This window comes from Oncorhynchus gorbuscha, unplaced genomic scaffold, assembly GCF_021184085.1.
Source record: "Oncorhynchus gorbuscha isolate QuinsamMale2020 ecotype Even-year unplaced genomic scaffold, OgorEven_v1.0 Un_scaffold_1006, whole genome shotgun sequence".
Lineage (NCBI taxonomy): Eukaryota > Metazoa > Chordata > Actinopteri > Salmoniformes > Salmonidae > Oncorhynchus > Oncorhynchus gorbuscha.
The window spans coordinates 107,501-127,500 of record NW_025745921.1 but is presented as its reverse complement, the minus strand read 5'-3'; the positions used below and the strand labels follow the sequence as shown (position 1 = coordinate 127,500).

Below are 20,000 nucleotides of genomic sequence, written 5' to 3'. Positions count from 1 at the left end.
TAGAGGGATTCACCAATTAACAATTAACTAGAGGGATTCACCAATTAACAATTAACTAGAGGGATTCACCAATTAACAATTAACTAGAGGGATTAACCAATTAACAATTAACTATTAACTAGAGGAACTCACCAATTAACAATTAACCAGAGGGATTAACCAATTAACTATTAACTAGAGGGATTCACCAATTAACAATTAACTAGAGGGATTCACCAATGAACAATTAACTAGAGGGATTCACCAATTAACTATTAACTAGAGGAAATCACCAATTAACAATTAACCAGAGGGATTAACCAATTAACAATTAACTAGAGGGATTCACCAATTAACAATTAACTAGAGGGATTCACCAATTAACAATTAACTAGAGGGATTCACCAATTAACAATTAACTAGAGGAACTCACCAATTAACAATTAACCAGAGGGATTAACCAATTAACAATTAACTAGAGGGATTAACCAATTAACTATTAACTAGAGGGATTAACCAATTTACAATTAACTAGAGGAATTAACCAATTAACAATTAACTAGAGGGATTAACTAATTACAATTAACCAGAGGGATTAACCAATTAACAATTAACTAGAGGAATTAACCAATTAACAATTAACTAGAGGGATTAACTAATTACAATTAACTAGAGGTATTAACCAATTACAATTAACTAGAGGGATTAACCAATTAACAATTAACTAGAGGAATTAACCAATTAACAATTAACTAGAGGGATTAACCAATTAACAATTAACTAGAGGAATTAACCAATTAACAATTAACTAGAGGGATTAACCAATTTACAATTAACTAGAGGAATTAACCAATTAACAATTAACTAGAGTGATTAACTAATTACAATTAACCAGAGGGATTAACCAATTAACAATTAACTAGAGGAATTAACCAATTAACAATTAACTAGAGGTATTAACCAATTACAATTAACTAGAGGGATTAACCAATTAACAATTAACTAGAGGGATTAACCAATTAACAATTAACTAGAGGAATTAACAAATTACAATTAACTAGAGGTATTAACCAATTACAATTAACTAGAGGGATTAACCAATTAACAATTAACTAGAGGGATTAACCAATTAACAATTAACTAGAGGGATTAACCAATTAACAATTAACTAGAGGAATTAACAAATTAACAATTAACTAGAGGGATTAACAAATTACAATTAACTAGAGGAATTAACCAATTACAATTAACTAGAGGGATTAACTAATTACAATTAACTAGAGGGATTAACCAATTAACAATTAACTAGAGGAATTAACCAATTAACAATTAACTAGAGGGATTAACAAATTACAATTAACTAGAGGAATTAACCAATTACAATTAACTAGAGGGATTAACTAATTACAATTAACTAGAGGGATTAACCAATTAACAATTAACTAGAGGAATTAACCAATTAACAATTAACTAGAGGGATTCACCAATTAACAATTAACTAGAGGAATTAACCAATTAACAATTAACTAGAGGGATTAACCAATTAACAATTAACTAGAGGAATTAACCAATTAACAATTAACTAGAGGGATTAACCAATTACAATTAACTAGAGGGATTAACCAATTAACAATTAACTAGAGGGATTCACCAATTAACAATTAACCAATTAACCAATTAACCAATTAATAATTAACCAGCGAGGGAGAGGCTACATGAACATAACAATTACTAGAATGGACTTCCCCATTTCAAGTCAACAGACAGTGGAAGGGAGGTGTGGGAGGGGGGTTGAGTGGGGAGTTAAGTAGAGTAGGGGTAAGGGGAATTTTGTCTGTGTGAAGATTTGGAGGTTTAGTGGGGGTTTAAGGGCTGTCGGTGTTGGTATTCAAATCTTACCCAGTGCTTTAGGCAGACAGGTCTAACTCTGGGGATTAGGTATGAGATAGGGGTGTTTGGTTTGGGTGAGGAGTCGGAGGTTAATGGGGGTTGAAGTGAGGTCTAGGCAGACAGGTCTAACTCTGGGGATTAGGTATGAGATAGGGGTGTTTGGTTTGGGTGAGGAGTCGGAGGTTAGTGGGGGTTTAAGTGAGGTCTAGACAGGCAGGTCTAAATATGGGGATTAGGTATGAGATAGGGGTGTTTGGTTTGGGTGGGGAGTCTGAGGTTAGTGGGGGTTGAAGTGAGGTCTAGACAGGCAGGTCTAGAGAGGTACCGAGAGCTGTGGGACAGAGGAAGGCTCGTCTGGGAGAGTGCCAGGGTCTCCTGTCTCCCCCATCCTCTCCTTCCTCCATAGGAGTCAGCTGCTTGTTCTCCTCATCCTGATATACCAGCCTGAAAACACACGCAGACGCAAGGTCACACACACACACACACACACACACACACACACACACACACACACACACACACACACACACACACACACACACACACACACACACACACACACACACACACACACACACACACACACACACACACACACACACACACACACACACACACACACACACACACACACACACACACACACACACACACACACACACACACACGTGGGGCATACAGAGACCATGAAAGGCATATCTTTTCATGGTGAAAGAGAAAGAGACAGAGAGAGAGAGAGAGAGAGAGGTGGAGAGAAGCAGAAAAGAAGAGAGGGGATGATAGAAGAGAGAGGTGTAGAGAAGCAGAGAAGAAGAGAGGGGAGGATAGAAGAGAGAGAGGTGGAGAGAAGCAGAGAAGAAGAGAGGGGAGGATAGAAGAGGGGTGGAGAGAAGCAGAGAAGAAGAGAGGGGAGGATAGAAGAGAGAGAGGTGGAGAGAAGCAGAGAAGAAGAGAGGGGAGGATAGAAGAGAGAGGTGGAGAGAAGCAGAGAAGAAGAGAGGGGAGGATAGAAGAGAGAGGTGGAGAGAAGCAGAGAAGAAGAGAGGGGAGGATAGAAGAGAGAGGTGGAGAGAAGCAGAGAAGAAGAGAGGGGAGGATAGAAGAGAGAGGTGGAGAGAAGCAGAGAAGAAGAGAGGGGAGGATAGAAGAGAGAGGTGGAGAGAAGCAGAGAAGAAGAGAGGGAGGATAGAAGAGAGAGGTGGAGAGAAGCAGAGAAGAAGAGAGGGGAGGATAGAAGAGAGAGGTGGAGAGAAGCAGAGAAGAAGAGAGGGGAGGATAGAAGAGAGAGGTGGAGAGAAGCAGAGAAGAAGAGAGGGGAGGATAGAAGAGAGAGGTGGAGAGAAGCAGAGAAGAAGAGAGGGGAGGATAGAAGAGAGAGGTGGAGAGAAGCAGAGAAGAAGAGAGGGGAGGATAGAAGAGAGAGGTGGAGAGAAGCAGAGAAGAAGAGAGGGGAGGATAGAAGAGAGAGGTGGAGAGAAGCAGAGAAGAAGAGAGGGGAGGATAGAAGAGAGAGGTGTAGAGAAGCAGAGAAGAAGAGAGGGGAGGATAGAAGAGAGAGGTGGAGAGAAGCAGAGAAGAAGAGAGGGGAGGATAGAAGAGAGAGGTGTAGAGAAGCAGAGAAGAAGAGAGGGGAGGATAGAAGAGAGAGGTGGAGAGAAGCAGAGAAGAAGAGAGGGGAGGATAGAAGAGAGAGGTGTAGAGAAGCAGAGAAGAAGAGAGGGGGATAGAAGAGAGAGGTGGAGAGAAGCAGAGAAGAAGAGAGGGGAGGATAGAAGAGAGAGGTGTAGAGAAGCAGAGAAGAAGAGAGGGAGGATAGAAGAGAGAGGTGGAGAGAAGCAGAGAAGAAGAGAGGGGAGGATAGAAGAGAGAGGTGGAGAGAAGCAGAGAAGAGAGAGGGGAGGATAGAAGAGAGAGGTGGAGAGAAGCAGAGAAGAAGAGAGGGGAGGATAGAAGAGAGAGGTGGAGACAAGCAGAGAAGAAGAGAGGGGAGGATAGAAGAGAGGGGTGGAGAGAAGCAGAGAAGAAGAGAGGGGAGGATAGAAGAGAGGTGGAGAGAAGCAGAGAAGAAGAGAGGGGAGGATAGAAGAGAGGTGGAGAGAAGCAGAGAAGAAGAGAGGGGAGGATAGAAGAGAGAGGTGGAGAGAAGCAGAGAAGAAGAGAGGGGAGGATAGAAGAGAGAGGTGGAGAGAAGCAGAGAAGAAGAGAGGGGAGGATAGAAGAGAGAGGTGGAGAGAAGCAGAGAAGAAGAGAGGGGAGGATAGAAGAGAGAGGTGGAGAGAAGCAGAGAAGAAGAGAGGGGAGGATAGAAGAGAGAGGTGGAGAGAAGCAGAGAAGAAGAGAGGGGAGGATAGAAGAGAGAGGTGGAGAGAAGCAGAGAAGAAGAGAGGGAGGATAGAAGAGAGAGGTGGAGAGAAGCAGAGAAGAAGAGAGGGGAGGATAGAAGAGAGAGGTGGAGAGAAGCAGAGAAGAAGAGAGGGGAGGATAGAAGAGAGAGGTGGAGAGAAGCAGAGAAGAAGAGAGGGGAGGATAGAAGAGAGAGGTGGAGAGAAGCAGAGAAGAAGAGAGGGGAGGATAGAAGAGAGGGGTGTAGAGAAGCAGAGAAGAAGAGAGGGGAGGATAGAAGAGAGAGAGGTGGAGAGAAGCAGAGAAGAAGAGAGGGGAGGATAGAAGAGGGGTGGAGAGAAGCAGAGAAGAAGAGAGGGGAGGATAGAAGAGAGAGAGGTGGAGAGAAGCAGAGAAGAAGAGAGGGGAGGATAGAAGAGGGGTGGAGAGAAGCAGAGAAGAAGAGAGGGGAGGATAGAAGAGAGAGGTGGAGAGAAGCAGAGAAGAAGAGAGGGAGGATAGAAGAGAGAGGTGGAGAGAAGCAGAGAAGAAGAGAGGGGAGGATAGAAGAGAGGGTGGAGAGAAGCAGAGAAGAAGAGAGGGGAGGATAGAAGAGAGAGGTGGAGAGAAGCAGAGAAGAAGAGAGGGGAGGATAGAAGAGAGAGGTGGAGAGAAGCAGAGAAGAAGAGAGGGAGGATAGAAGAGAGAGGTGTAGAGAAGCAGAGAAGAAGAGAGGGGAGGATAGAAGAGAGAGGTGGAGAGAAGCAGAGAAGAAGAGAGGGGAGGATAGAAGAGAGAGGTGGAGAGAAGCAGAGAAGAAGAGAGGGGAGGATAGAAGAGAGAGGTGGAGAGAAGCAGAGAAGAAGAGAGGGGAGGATAGAAGAGAGAGGTGGAGAGAAGCAGAGAAGAAGAGAGGGGAGGATAGAAGAGAGAGGTGGAGAGAAGCAGAGAAGAAGAGAGGGGAGGATAGAAGAGAGAGGTGGAGAGAAGCAGAGAAGAAGAGAGGGAGGATAGAAGAGAGAGGTGGAGAGAAGCAGAGAAGAAGAGAGGGGAGGATAGAAGAGAGAGGTGGAGAGAAGCAGAGAAGAAGAGAGGGGAGGATAGAAGAGAGAGGTGGAGAGAAGCAGAGAAGAAGAGAGGGGAGGATAGAAGAGAGAGGTGGAGAGAAGCAGAGAAGAAGAGAGGGGAGGATAGAAGAGAGGTGGAGAGAAGCAGAGAAGAAGAGAGGGGAGGATAGAAGAGAGAGGTGGAGAGAAGCAGAGAAGAAGAGAGGGAGGATAGAAGAGAGAGGTGGAGAGAAGCAGAGAAGAAGAGAGGGGAGGATAGAAGAGAGAGGTGGAGAGAAGCAGAGAAGAAGAGAGGGGAGGATAGAAGAGAGAGGTGGAGAGAAGCAGAGAAGAAGAGAGGGGAGGATAGAAGAGAGAGGTGGAGAGAAGCAGAGAAGAAGAGAGGGGAGGATAGAAGAGAGAGGTGGAGAGAAGCAGAGAAGAAGAGAGGGGAGGATAGAAGAGAGAGGTGGAGAGAAGCAGAGAAGAAGAGAGGGGAGGATAGAAGAGAGAGGTGGAGAGAAGCAGAGAAGAAGAGAGGGGAGGATAGAAGAGAGAGGTGGAGAGAAGCAGAGAAGAAGAGAGGGGAGGATAGAAGAGAGAGGTGGAGAGAAGCAGAGAAGAAGAGAGGGAGGATAGAAGAGAGAGGTGGAGAGAAGCAGAGAAGAAGAGAGGGGAGGATAGAAGAGAGAGGTGGAGAGAAGCAGAGAAGAAGAGAGGGGAGGATAGAAGAGAGAGGTGGAGAGAAGCAGAGAAGAAGAGAGGGAGGATAGAAGAGAGAGGTGGAGAGAAGCAGAGAAGAAGAGAGGGGAGGATAGAAGAGAGGGGTGGAGAGAAGCAGAGAAGAAGAGAGGGAGGATAGAAGAGAGGGTGGAGAGAAGCAGAGAAGAAGAGAGGGGAGGATAGAAGAGAGAGGTGGAGAGAAGCAGAGAAGAAGAGAGGGGAGGATAGAAGAGAGGGTGGAGAGAAGCAGAGAAGAAGAGAGGGGAGGATAGAAGAGAGAGGTGGAGAGAAGCAGAGAAGAAGAGAGGGAGGATAGAAGAGAGAGGTGGAGAGAAGCAGAGAAGAAGAGAGGGGAGGATAGAAGAGAGAGGTGGAGAGAAGCAGAGAAGAAGAGAGGGGAGGATAGAAGAGAGGGTGGAGAGAAGCAGAGAAGAAGAGAGGGGAGGATAGAAGAGAGAGTGGAGAGAAGCAGAGAAGAAGAGAGGGGAGGATAGAAGAGAGAGGTGGAGAGAAGCAGAGAAGAAGAGAGGGGAGGATAGAAGAGAGAGGTGGAGAGAAGCAGAGAAGAAGAGAGGGGAGGATAGAAGAGAGGGGTGGAGAGAAGCAGAGAAGAAGAGAGGGGAGGATAGAAGAGAGGTGGAGAGAAGCAGAGAAGAAGAGAGGGGAGGATAGAAGAGAGGTGGAGAGAAGCAGAGAAGAAGAGAGGGGAGGATAGAAGAGAGGTGGAGAGAAGCAGAGAAGAAGAGAGGGGAGGATAGAAGAGGGGTGGAGAGAAGCAGAGAAGAAGAGAGGGGAGGATAGAAGAGAGAGAGGTGGAGAGAAGCAGAGAAGAAGAGAGGGGAGGATAGAAGAGAGAGGTGGAGAGAAGCAGAGAAGAAGAGAGGGGAGGATAGAAGAGAGAGGTGGAGGAAGCAGAGAAGAAGAGAGGGAGGATAGAAGAGAGAGGTGGAGAGAAGCAGAGAAGAAGAGAGGGGAGGATAGAAGAGAGAGGTGGAGAGAAGCAGAGAAGAAGAGAGGGGAGGATAGAAGAGAGAGGTGGAGAGAAGCAGAGAAGAAGAGAGGGGAGGATAGAAGAGAGAGGTGGAGAGAAGCAGAGAAGAAGAGAGGGGAGGATAGAAGAGAGAGGTGGAGAGAAGCAGAGAAGAAGAGAGGGGAGGATAGAAGAGAGAGGTGGAGAGAAGCAGAGAAGAAGAGAGGGGAGGATAGAAGAGAGAGGTGGAGGGAAGCAGAGAAGAAGAGAGGGGAGGATAGAAGAGAGAGGTGGAGAGAAGCAGAGAAGAAGAGAGGGGAGGATAGAAGAGAGAGGTGGAGAGAAGCAGAGAAGAAGAGAGGGGAGGATAGAAGAGAGAGGTGGAGAGAAGCAGAGAAGAAGAGAGGGGAGGATAGAAGAGAGAGAGGTGGAGAGAAGCAGAGAAGAAGAGAGGGGAGGATAGAAGAGAGGTGGAGAGAAGCAGAGAAGAAGAGAGGGGAGGATAGAAGAGAGGGGTGGAGAGAAGCAGAGAAGAAGAGAGGGGAGGATAGAAGAGAAAGGTGGAGAGAAGCAGAGAAGAAGAGAGGGGAGGATAGAAGAGAGAGAGGTGTAGAGAAGCAGAAAATAAGAGAGGGGAGGATAGAAGAGAGAGAGAGGTGGAGAGAAGCAGTACATGTCTGAGGTGAGAATGTTCTGGTCGCTTCGGCGGTATTCTCTCTCGTCCGCGTAACTCTCATCGTACGTCTCGTCCGTCGACGCCTCCTCTCGCCTGATGAACGGCAGACGGCTGTCAGTGGAGTCCGAGCTGCAGAGGATTAAAAAACAACATAACACCTCTCACTAACCAGCTCACAAGAAGCAATAGAAGGACAGGAGGATTCTCCCCAACAGCAGCAGGAGGGAGAGGAGGAAGCACGGTGGTTAGAAGCAAGATGGCGGCGAGAAGCAGAATGAATAGAGAACCAACACACGGGAGAGAGATAGTGACAGTGGTCCAGCCGCGTGCTGTATTATACTCTACAGAGCTGAATGAAAAGCTTCAGGAGGATCCAACCAGGTTGAATCACTAGGCTGTGGAGGAGGAAGTCAGCCAATCACATGTCACCCACAGGAGGCTGCTGAGAGGAGGACGGCTCATAATAATATCCGGAACGGAGCGAATGGAATGGCCACCTGGGAACCAGGTGTTGGACGTATTTCATAGCATCCCACCTGTTCCACTCCAGTCATTAACATGAGCCATGTCCTCCCCAATTAAGATGCCACCAACCTCCTGTGATGTCACTCCTGTCAGGGTGGATCCAACCAAAGCTACATGAGCTAAAAACACTGTAGGTGATGCATATCCACATCCTGTTCTGTACCATATATATCTCCTCGTCCTCCTCTGGTAGAAATATACCAAGATCTCACCAGGAGAGTAAAAACAGGTTAAATATTGACTGAAGTCCAGACACTTGTCTGTCCCTAAGTATGTTTAGCTCAGTGCAGCAAGGATCCAGCCAGGGACTGTATGGACAACAGGGTTGGCAGAACCCTTCCATACTGATGCCTCCTGGGCATTTACAACTCTCTCTCTCCTCCTGAGAGAGCAACATACCGCATGAGGGAGTCATAGAAACCCATCCTGTGCTCAGCGTCAGTCAGTGTGGAGAGGAAGAGAGGAGAGAGAGACAGACAGACAGACAGACAAGAGAAGTTACCGTTGACAACCAATCTGAATTAGCAACAGATCTAAAAGTTGGCCACGAGAGGTCACTGATAAAAGACAGACTGGAGAATAACACCAACGTACTCTACAGAACCCAGAGAAACCAGAGAGACACCCACCTCTTGGGAGGGAAGCACCATGTAGACCTCGGCAGTAGTATCGGGGTTAGCGGGGGTCCGCTCTGCCCGTCCACAGTACTGATGCTGGGGCTGGGGAAACGGCTGACCCCCCCTGGACCACCAACCCCCACTACCACACCGGGGACCGCCGTGTTGTTGGCATTGTTGATGTTAGCGTTGGAGCCCGAGGAAGAGTAGGAGCTGGGGGTGAAGGTGGTAGAGTCCATCAACTTCTCGTGGGACGGGGAATCGCCCTCGCCGGGGCTGCCCGTCTGGCTGATGTGGAGCGGGCGCTGCGTGGTGAAGGATTGTGGGAAGGTGTTGCGTCCGCTGTCACGCCCGTCGTTGTAGTAGCTGACGTGGTTGCCGAACAACCCACCCGCTCGCTGTAGGAGGAGCGAGCGAGAGGGGGAGGAGAGAGGAGGCAGAGGGAGAGGGAGAGGAGAGAGAGTGGGAGGAGAGAGAGGAGGCAGAGAGAGAGGGAGAGGAGAGAGAGGGGGAGGAGAGAGAGGAGGCAGAGAGAGAGGGAGAGGAGAGAGAGGGGGAGGAGAGAGAGGAGGCAGAGAGAGAGAGGGAGAGGAGAGAGAGGGGGAGGAGAGAGAGGGAGAGGAGAGAGAGGGGGAGGAGAGAGAGGAGGCAGAGAGAGAGAGGAGGCAGAAAGAGAGGGAGAGGAGAGAGAGGGAGAGGAGAGAGAGAGAGGGAGAGGAGAGAGAGAGAGAGGAGAGAGAGGGAGAGGAGAGAGAGGGGGAGGAGAGAGAGGAGGCAGAAAGAGAGGGAGAGGAGAGAGAGGGAGAGGAGAGAGAGGAGGCAGAAAGAGAGGGAGAGGAGAGAGAGGGAGAGGAGAGAGAGGGAGAGGAGAGAGAGGGGGAGGAGAGATAGGAGGCAGAAAGCGAGGGAGAGGAGAGAGAGGGAGAGGAGAGAGAGGAGGCAGAGAGAGAGGGAGAGGAGAGAGAGAGGATGTGGAGAGAGAGGGAGAGGAGAGAGAGGGAGAAGAGAGAGAGGGGGGGGGAGAGAGAGGAGGCAGAGAGAGAGGGAGAGGAGAGAGAGGGAGAGGAGAGAGAGGAGGCAGAGAGAGAGGGAGAGGAGAGAGAGAGGATGTGGAGAGAGAGGGAGAGGAGAGAGAGGGAGAAGAGAGAGAGGGGGAGGAGAGATAGGAGGCAGAAAGAGAGGGAGAGGAGAGAGAGGGAGAGGAGAGAGAGGAGGCAGAGAGAGAGGGAGAGGAGAGAGAGAGGATGTGGAGAGAGAGGGAGAGGAGAGAGAGGGAGAAGAGAGAGAGGGGGAGGAGAGAGAGGAGGCAGAGAGAGAGGGAGAGGAGAGAGAGGGAGAGGAGAGAGAGGAGGCAGAGAGAGAGGGAGAGGAGAGAGAGAGGATGTGGAGAGAGAGGGAGAGGAGAGAGAGGGAGAAGAGAGAGAGGGGGAGGAGAGAGAGGAGGCAGAGAGAGAGGGAGAGGAGAGAGAGGGAGAGGAGAGAGAGGAGGCAGAGAGAGACGGAGAGGAGAGAGAGGGGCAGGAGAGAAAGGGAGAAGAGATAGGAGATAGCAGAGGAGGAGAGAGCAGAGGAGGAGAGAGAGGAGACGGAGAGAGAGCGGGAGGAGAGAGAAGAGGCGGAGAGAGAGGGAGAGGAGAGAGAGGGGGAGAGAGTAGAGGAGGAGCGAGAGAAGGTGGAGAGAGAGGGGGAGGAGAGAGAGGGAGAGGAGAGAGAGGAGGAGAGAAAGAGGGAGGAGAGAGAGAGGGAGGAGAGAGAGGGAGGAGAGAGAGGGGGGAGAGAGAGGGGGAGAGAGAGAGAGAGAGAGAGAGAGAGAGAGAGAGAGAGAGAGAGAGAGAGAGAGAGAGAGAGAGAGAGAGAGAGAGAGAGAGGGAGAGAGAGAGAGAGGGATGAGTATTGTGTAGCGTTACATCCATCTAAAAGCACACAGTCATGCTGTTCTACTATTATGACCAAATCTATTCAGTCTATGTCGTATGGACAATGCAAAGCAAAGGCCTGGTTTATGACTGGAACAGCAATGTCTCCCTCTATTGGGGCGGGATCGTGTTTAGGTGTCTAAGTGGATGAGAATGCCATTTAGTGGGTACTGAAGTGTAGTGGGTTATGAAGTGTAGTAGGTTATGAAGTGTAGTGGGTTATGAAGTGTAGTGGGTTATGAAGTGTAGTAGGTTATGAAGTGTAGTGGGTTATGAAGTGTAGTGGGTTATGAAGTGTAGTGGGTTATGAAGTGTTGTGGATACTGAAGTGTTGTTGGTACATTAGTGTAGTAGATACTGAAGTGTTGTTAGTACTTTAGTGTAGTAGATACTGAAGTGTTGTTAGTACTTTAGTGTAGTAGATACTGAAGTGTTGTTAGTACTTTAGTGTAGTAGATACTGAAGTGTAGTAGGTTATGAAGTGTAGTGGGTTATGAAGTGTAGTGGGTTATGAAGTGTAGTGGGTTATGAAGTGTTGTGGATACTGAAGTGTTGTTAGTACATTAGTGTAGTACATACTGAAGTGTTGTTAGTACTTTAATGTAGTAGATACTGAAGTGTTGTTAGTACTTTAGTGTAGTAGATACTGAAGTGTAGTGGGTTATGAAGTGTAGTGGGTTATGAAGTGTAGTAGGTTATGAAGTGTAGTAGGTTATGAAGTGTAGTGGGTTATGAAGTGTAGTAGGTTATGAAGTGTAGTAGGTTATGAAGTGTAGTGGGTTATGAAGTGTAGTGGGTTATGAAGTGTAGTGGGTTATGAAGTGTAGTGGGTTATGAAGTGTAGTGGGTTATGAAGTGTAGTGGGTTATGAAGTGTAGTATGTTATTAAGTGTAGTGGGTTATGAAGTGCGCACACACACACACACACACACACACACACACACACACACACACACACACACACACACACACACACACACACACACACACACACACACACACACACACACACACACACACACACACACACACACACACACACACACACACACACACACACAGGTGGTCCTTCTGTAGCTCAGTTGGTAGAGCATGGCGCTTGTAACGCCAGGGTAGTGGGTTCGATCCCCGGGACCACCCATACGTAGAATGTATGCACACATGACTGTAAGTCGCTTTGGATAAAAGCGTCTGCTAAATGGCATTTATTATATGAAGTGTAGTGGGTTATGAAGTGTAGTATGTTATGAAGTGTAGTGGGTTATGAAGTGTAGTGGGTTATGAAGTGTAGTAGGTTATGAAGTGTAGTAGGTTATGAAGTGTAGTGGGTACTGAAGTGGCATCTGGAGCCAATGCTGGTGGATGGTGAAGAACCAGATGTAATTCTTATAGCTGGTCACAGCAGAAGCGATGGACCTGATGAAGCTCAGTAGTTCAGACAGAGGGGTGTGTGGGGCTGTAGCCGACCTTTACCCTGAAGATATCGTCCTCGGACGCAGCCGAGACCGGCTCCTTCATCGACTTGTCCAGGTCCTCCTCCACTGTGAGGTCACCTGATATGGCCCTCCGGATCTCAGGACCCATGTCATGGAGCGTCCGCAGGCCCGCCTGAGTAGAAATACAGACAGGCACAGACAAGCACCAGCACGGAACGACAGACACGGAGGAACACACAGAAACACAGACTCATTGTTTTAGTACTAATTTGATATGCTCAGTGAAGTACTAACACACTTCTAAAAGGTGCTCTCTGGTCTGAAGGTCTGACAGGCAGGAACTTGTAGTGACCCACCTGCAGGGAGAGAGCCGTCTTGGGGGGCACCTTGGCCACCAGGCCCTGCTCTTTACGCTTCTTAAACTTCCTGAAGTACTCCTGGATCAGGAACGTAGCGTAGAACTTCCCAACCGTCACCTCATCATCTCCAGCAGGGGGCACCACCTGATCCAGCAGCTTCATACTGGTTCTCTTCCAGATCTTCTTCACTATGGCCCGGAGCTCCTCGTTCGCCTGCTCCAAGTTACCTTCACACACACACACAGAAACCAGAAGGGGACCGTACAAACCAACAATAGTCATTGCTCCAAGTTACCTTCATGCACGAACGCGCGCGCGCGCGCACACACACACACACACACACACACACACACACACACACACACACACACACACACACACACACACACACACACACACACACACACACACACACACACACACACACACACACACACACACACACACACACACACACGTGGAGAGAATCAGAGAAGAAGAGAGAGAGGTGGAGAGAATCAGAGAAGAAGAGAGAGAGGTGGAGAGAATCAGAGAAGAAGAGAGAGAGGTGGAGAGAATCAGAGAAGAAGAGAGAGAGGTGGAGAGAATCAGAGAAGAAGAGAGAGAGGTGGAGAGAATCAGAGAAGAAGAGAGAGAGGTGGAGAGAAGCAGAGAAGAAGAGAAAGAGGTGGAGAGAATCAGAGAAGAAGAGAGAGAGGTGGAGAGAATCAGAGAAGAAGAGAGAGAGGTGGAGAGAATCAGAGAAGAAGAGAGAGAGGTGGAGAGAATCAGAGAAGAAGAGAGAGAGGTGGAGAGAATCAGAGAAGAAGAGAGAGAGGTGGAGAGAATCAGAGAAGAAGAGAGAGAGGTGGAGAGAATCAGAGAAGAAGAGAGAGAGGTGGAAAGAATCAGAGAAGAAGAGAGAGAGGTGGAGAGAAGCAGAGAAGAAGAGAGAGAGGTGGAGAGAATCAGAGAAGAAGAGAGAGAGGTGGAGAGAATCAGAGAAGAAGAGAGAGAGGTGGAGAGAATCAGAGAAGAAGAGAGAGAGGTGGAGAGAATCAGAGAAGAAGAGAGAGAGGTGGAGAGAATCAGAGAAGAAGAGAGAGAGGTGGAGAGAAGCAGAGAAGAAGAGAGAGAGGTGGAGAGAAGCAGAGAAGAAGAGAGAGAGGTGGAGAGAAGCAGTACACACACAAAATGAAATGTGTTACCATCAGTCTTGATCCTCAGTGCTGTCCGCACCAGGGCAAACAGGGTGGCATTGAACATGACCGTGCCATCGCTGTTCAGGGGCATGTTCATGGAGACCAGACGCTTGCAGGCCACCCGGTGGGGACAGAGCTTCCCGAAGCCCAAAGGAGGCTGAATCCTCCTCAACAGAGTTACCACATCTAGGTGCTTGATACGACCCCTGTAGAACAGACAACAATATTTAGAGAGACAGAGAGAGAGAGAGAGAGAGAGAGAGAGAGAGAGAGAGAGAGAGAGAGAGAGAGAGAGAGAGAGAGAGAGAGAGAGAGAGAGAGAGAGACAGAGAGACAGAGAGACAGAGAGAGAGAGAGACTAAGAGGGAGGGAGGGAGGGAGGGAGGGGAAGTTGCTGTTTGAAGTTGTACTAACTTGGCCTCTGGGTCGTACTCAGCCCAGATCCTCTTGAACTCATCCAGGTGGTGAGGTCCTAGAATAGACCAGTCTCTGGTCAGGTAGTCAAAGTTATCCATGATCACAGCTACAAACAGGTTGATGATCTGTGGACAGAGAGACAACAGACCCCATTAATCAACTCATCAGTCTCAATGCCAGCTGACAGAGAGACAACAGACCCCATTAATCAACTCATCAGTCTCAATGCCAGCTGACAGAGAGACAACAGACCCCATTAATCAACTCATCAGTCTCAATGCCAGCTGACAGAGAGACAACATACCCCATTAATCAACTCATCAGTCTCAATGCCAGCTGACAGAGAGACAACAGACCCCATTAATCAACTCATCAGTCTCAATGCCAGCTGACAGAGAGACAACAGACCCCATTAATCAACTCATCAGTCTCAATGCCAGCTGACAGAGAGACAACAGACCCCATTAATCAACTCATCAGTCTCAATGCCAGCTGACAGAGAGACAACAGACCCCATTAATCAACTCATCAGTCTCAATGCCAGCTGACAGAGAGACAACAGACCCCATTAATCAACTCATCAGTCTCAATGCCAGCTGACAGAGAGACAACAGACCCCATTAATCAACTCATCAGTCTCAATGCCAGCTGACAGAGAGACAACAGACCCCATTAATCAACTCATCAGTCTCAATGCCAGCTGACAGAGAGACAACAGACCCCATTAATCAACTCATCAGTCTCAATGCCAGCTGACAGAGAGACAACAGACCCCATTAATCAACTCATCAGTCTCAATGCCAGCTGACAGAGAGACAACAGACCCCATTAATCAACTCATCAGTCTCAATGCTAGCTGACAGAGAGACAACAGACCCCATTAATCAACTCATCAGTCTCAATGCCAGCTGACAGAGAGACAACAGACCCCATTAATCAACTCATCAGTCTCAATGCCAGCTGACAGAGAGACAACAGACCCCATTAATCAACTCATCAGTCTCAATGCCAGCTGACAGAGAGACAACAGACCCCATTAATCAACTCATCAGTCTCAATGCCAGCTGACAGAGAGACAACAGACCCCATTAATCAACTCATCAGTCTCAATGCCAGCTGACAGAGAGACAACAGACCCCATTAATCAACTCATCAGTCTCAATGCCAGCTGACAGAGAGACAACAGACCCCATTAATCAACTCATCAGTCTCAATGCCAGCTGACAGAGAGACAACAGACCCCATTAATCAACTCATCAGTCTCAATGCCAGCTGACAGAGAGACAACAGACCCCATTAATCAACTCATCAGTCTCAATGCCAGCTGACAGAGAGACAACGGACCAGAATAATCAACTCATCAGTCCCAATAACAGCTGACAAAGAGATAACAGACCAGAAAAATCAACTCGATTGGTTTCTCTACCAGTGGGATTGTTCCTCCTGGCTCTCTGTAGCTAGTGGGATTGTCCCTCCTTGCTCTCTGTAGCTAGTGGGATTGTCTCTCCTGGTTCTCTGTAGCTAGTGGGATTGTCTCTCCTGGTTCTCTGTAGCTAGTGGGATTGTCCCTCCTTGCTCTCTGTAGCTAGTGGGATTGTCTCTCCTGGTTCTCTGTAGCTAGTGGGATTGTCTCTCCTGGTTCTCTGTAGCTAGTGGGATTGTCCCTCCTTGCTCTCTGTAGCTAGTGGGATTGTCTCTCCTGGTTCTCTGTAGCTAGTGGGATTGTCCCTCCCCGCCCTCCGTAGCTAGTGGGATTGTCTCTCCTGGTTCTCTGTAGCTAGTGGGATTGTCCCTCCCCGCCCTCCGTAGCTAGTGGGATTGTCCCCCCTGACTCTCCGTAGCTAGTGGGATTGTCCCTCCCCGCTCTCTGTAGCTAGTGGGATTGTCCCTCCCCGCCCTCCGTAGCTAGTGGGATTGTCCCCCCTGACTCTCCGTAGCTAGTGGGATTGTCCCTCCCCGCTCTCTGTAGCTAGTGGGATTGTCCCTCCTTGCTCTCTGTAGCTAGTGGGATTGTCCCTCCCCGCTCTCCGTAGCTAGTGGGATTGTCCCTCCTTGCTCTCCGTAGCTAGTGGGATTGTCCCTCCTTGCTCTCCGTAGCTAGTGGGATTGTCCCTCCTTGCTCTCCGTAGCTAGTGGGATTGTCCCTCCTTGCTCTCTGTAGCTAGTGGGATTGTCTCTCCTGGTTCTCTGTAGCTAGTGGGATTGTCCCTCTCCGCTCTCCGTAGCTAGTGGGATTGTCCCCCCTGACTCTCCGTAGCTAGTGGGATTGTCCCCCCTGACTCTCCGTAGCTAGTGGGATTGTCCCTCCTTGCTCTCCGTAGCTAGTGGGATTGTCCCTCCCCGCTCTCCGTAGCTAGTGGGATTGTCCCTCCTTGCTCTCCGTAGCTAGTGGGATTGTCCCTCCTTGCTCTCCGTAGCTAGTGGGATTGTCCCTCCCCGCTCTCCATAGCTAGTGGGATTGTCCCTCCTTGCTCTCCGTAGCTAGTGGGATTGTCCCTCCCCGCTCTCCGTAGCTAGTGGGATTGTCCCTCCTTGCTCTCCGTAGCTAGTGGGATTGTCCCTCCTGACTCTCCGTTGCTAGTGGGATTGTCCCTTCCCGCTCTCTGTAGCTAGTGGGATTGTCCCTCCCCGCTCTCCGTAGCTAGTGGGATTGTCCCTCCTTGCTCTCCGTAGCTAGTGGGATTGTCCCTCCTTGCTCTCCGTAGCTAGTGGGATTGTCCCTCCTGACTCTCCGTTGCTAGTGGGATTGTCCCTCCTTGCTCTCCGTAGCTAGTGGGATTGTCCCTCCCCGCTCTCCGTAGCTAGTGGGATTGTCCCTCCTTGCTCTCCGTAGCTAGTGGGATTGTCCCTCCTTGCTCTCCGTAGCTAGTGGGATTGTCCCTCCCCGCTCTCCGTAGCTAGTGGGATTGTCCCTCCTTGCTCTCCGTAGCTAGTGGGATTGTCCCTCCCCGCTCTCCGTAGCTAGTGGGATTGTCCCTCCTTGCTCTCCGTAGCTAGTGGGATTGTCCCTCCTGACTCTCCGTTGCTAGTGGGATTGTCCCTTCCCGCTCTCTGTAGCTAGTGGGATTGTCCCTCCCCGCTCTCCGTAGCTAGTGGGATTGTCCCTCCTTGCTCTCCGTAGCTAGTGGGATTGTCCCTCCCCGCTCTCCGTAGCTAGTGGGATTGTCCCTCCTTGCTCTCCGTAGCTAGTGGGATTGTCCCTCCTGACTCTCCGTTGCTAGTGGGATTGTCCCTTCCCGCTCTCTGTAGCTAGTGGGATTGTCCCTCCCCGCTCTCCGTAGCTAGTGGGATTGTCCCTCCCCGCTCTCCGTAGCTAGTGGGATTGTCCCTCCTTGCTCTCCGTAGCTAGTGGGATTGTCCCTCCTGACTCTCCGTTGCTAGTGGGATTGTCCCTCCTTGCTATCTGTAGCTAGTGGGATTGTCTCTCCTTGCTCTCTGTAGCTAGTGGGATTGTCCCTCCTTGCTCTCTGTAGCTAGTGGGATTGTCCCTCCCCGCTCTCCGTAGCTAGTGGTATTGTCCCTCCCCGCTCTCTGTAGCTAGTGGGGTTGTCCCTCCTTGCTCTCTGTAGCTAGTGGGATTGTCTCTCCTTGGTCTCTGTAGCTAGTGGGATTGTCCCTCCTTGCTATCTGTAGCTAGTGGGATTGTCTCTCCTTGCTCTCTGTAGCTAGTGGGATTGTCCCTCCTTGCTCTCTGTAGCTAGTGGGATTGTCCCTCCCCGCTCTCCGTAGCTAGTGGTATTGTCCCTCCCCGCTCTCTGTAGCTAGTGGGGTTGTCCCTCCTTGCTCTCTGTAGCTAGTGGGATTGTCCCTCCCCGCTCTCCGTAGCTAGTGGGATTGTCCCTCCTTGCTCTCTGTAGCTAGTGGGATTGTCCCTCCTGACTCTCCGTTGCTAGTGGGATTGTCCCTTCCCGCTCTCTGTAGCTAGTGGGATTGTCCCTCCCCGCTCTCCGTAGCTAGTGGGATTGTCCCTCCTTGCTCTCCGTAGCTAGTGGGATTGTCCCTCCTTGCTCTCCGTAGCTAGTGGGATTGTCCCTCCTGACTCTCCGTTGCTAGTGGGATTGTCCCTCCTTGCTCTCCGTAGCTAGTGGGATTGTCCCTCCCCGCTCTCCGTAGCTAGTGGGATTGTCCCTCCTTGCTCTCCGTAGCTAGTGGGATTGTCCCTCCTTGCTCTCCGTAGCTAGTGGGATTGTCCCTCCCCGCTCTCCGTAGCTAGTGGGATTGTCCCTCCTTGCTCTCCGTAGCTAGTGGGATTGTCCCTCCTTGCTCTCCGTAGCTAGTGGGATTGTCCCTCCCCGCTCTCCGTAGCTAGTGGGATTGTCCCTCCTTGCTCTCCGTAGCTAGTGGGATTGTCCCTCCCCGCTCTCCGTAGCTAGTGGGATTGTCCCTCCTTGCTCTCCGTAGCTAGTGGGATTGTCCCTCCTGACTCTCCGTTGCTAGTGGGATTGTCCCTTCCCGCTCTCTGTAGCTAGTGGGATTGTCCCTCCCCGCTCTCCGTAGCTAGTGGGATTGTCCCTCCTTGCTCTCCGTAGCTAGTGGGATTGTCCCTCCCCGCTCTCCGTAGCTAGTGGGATTGTCCCTCCTTGCTCTCCGTAGCTAGTGGGATTGTCCCTCCTGACTCTCCGTTGCTAGTGGGATTGTCCCTTCCCGCTCTCTGTAGCTAGTGGGATTGTCCCTCCCCGCTCTCCGTAGCTAGTGGGATTGTCCCTCCCCGCTCTCCGTAGCTAGTGGGATTGTCCCTCCTTGCTCTCCGTAGCTAGTGGGATTGTCCCTCCTGACTCTCCGTTGCTAGTGGGATTGTCCCTCCTTGCTATCTGTAGCTAGTGGGATTGTCTCTCCTTGCTCTCTGTAGCTAGTGGGATTGTCCCTCCTTGCTCTCTGTAGCTAGTGGGATTGTCCCTCCCCGCTCTCCGTAGCTAGTGGTATTGTCCCTCCCCGCTCTCTGTAGCTAGTGGGGTTGTCCCTCCTTGCTCTCTGTAGCTAGTGGGATTGTCTCTCCTTGGTCTCTGTAGCTAGTGGGATTGTCCCTCCTTGCTATCTGTAGCTAGTGGGATTGTCTCTCCTTGCTCTCTGTAGCTAGTGGGATTGTCCCTCCTTGCTCTCTGTAGCTAGTGGGATTGTCCCTCCCCGCTCTCCGTAGCTAGTGGTATTGTCCCTCCCCGCTCTCTGTAGCTAGTGGGGTTGTCCCTCCTTGCTCTCTGTAGCTAGTGGGATTGTCCCTCCCCGCTCTCCGTAGCTAGTGGGATTGTCCCTCCCCGCTCTCTGTAGCTAGTGGGATTGTCCCTCCTTGCTCTCCGTAGCTACTTACCAGGAAGGCACAGAGCATGTAGAAGCTGACGAAGTAGAAGATAGCGAAGTGACTCCCACACTGGTCCTCGCTGGCTGGTCCCACCTCTGACCCCTTCTCACAGGGTCGCATGGGGGCGCATGCCAGCATGATCTCCTGCCACGCCTCGCCTGTGGCACACCTGGGCACAGGTAAACAAGCAGCTGTCACACACAGAAGGCTCTACTGTACAGGAAGAATGGGCACCATGAAGGGTCCACCTGGTGGTGAAATGCTGCATGGTTTCCTACCTTTAAAGGTAGAGTTTTCAAACAAAAAGTGGGAAACGACATCACGGCTTGCAGAAGAGATGGAAAGGATGCACAGGGGTTTGATAAAACACCATGACTCTGAGTTGGCAGTGCTTTCATGATCTCCAGATCTGTTGGGGGCTTTTAAATCAGGAATTTGTGACGTTGGTTTACAGTCTGGAAAGAGAGGAGGAGAACAGACGGCTCACCTGAAGAGCAGGAGTGTAGCCTGGGGGAAGGTCTGGAAGTTGTTGTTCCTGTTGATCTGACTGTTGTCCCTCAGGGCTATCTTACCAAACATCTGCAGGGGGCAAGGTTGTTAGGAGACACAGGGCACGCCAGGTCAACATGGTGCAAGACAGCCACAGA

At 49.9% G+C, this 20,000-nt stretch overlaps 1 protein-coding gene across 1 annotated transcript in view; it reads right to left on the bottom strand.

The window, feature by feature from the left end:
• LOC124020959 (voltage-dependent L-type calcium channel subunit alpha-1C-like) overlaps positions 1 to 20,000 on the bottom strand; it is a 117,441-nt gene that overhangs the window by 4,515 nt on the left and 92,926 nt on the right. The window contains 10 exon segments of the mRNA XM_046336272.1: positions 2,195 to 2,313; positions 7,604 to 7,735; positions 8,531 to 8,557; positions 8,761 to 9,146; positions 12,132 to 12,272; positions 12,457 to 12,686; positions 13,647 to 13,846; positions 14,055 to 14,182; positions 19,363 to 19,522; positions 19,841 to 19,932. Of these exon segments, the coding sequence (XP_046192228.1) occupies positions 2,195 to 2,313; positions 7,604 to 7,735; positions 8,531 to 8,557; positions 8,761 to 9,146; positions 12,132 to 12,272; positions 12,457 to 12,686; positions 13,647 to 13,846; positions 14,055 to 14,182; positions 19,363 to 19,522; positions 19,841 to 19,932 (1,615 nt within the window).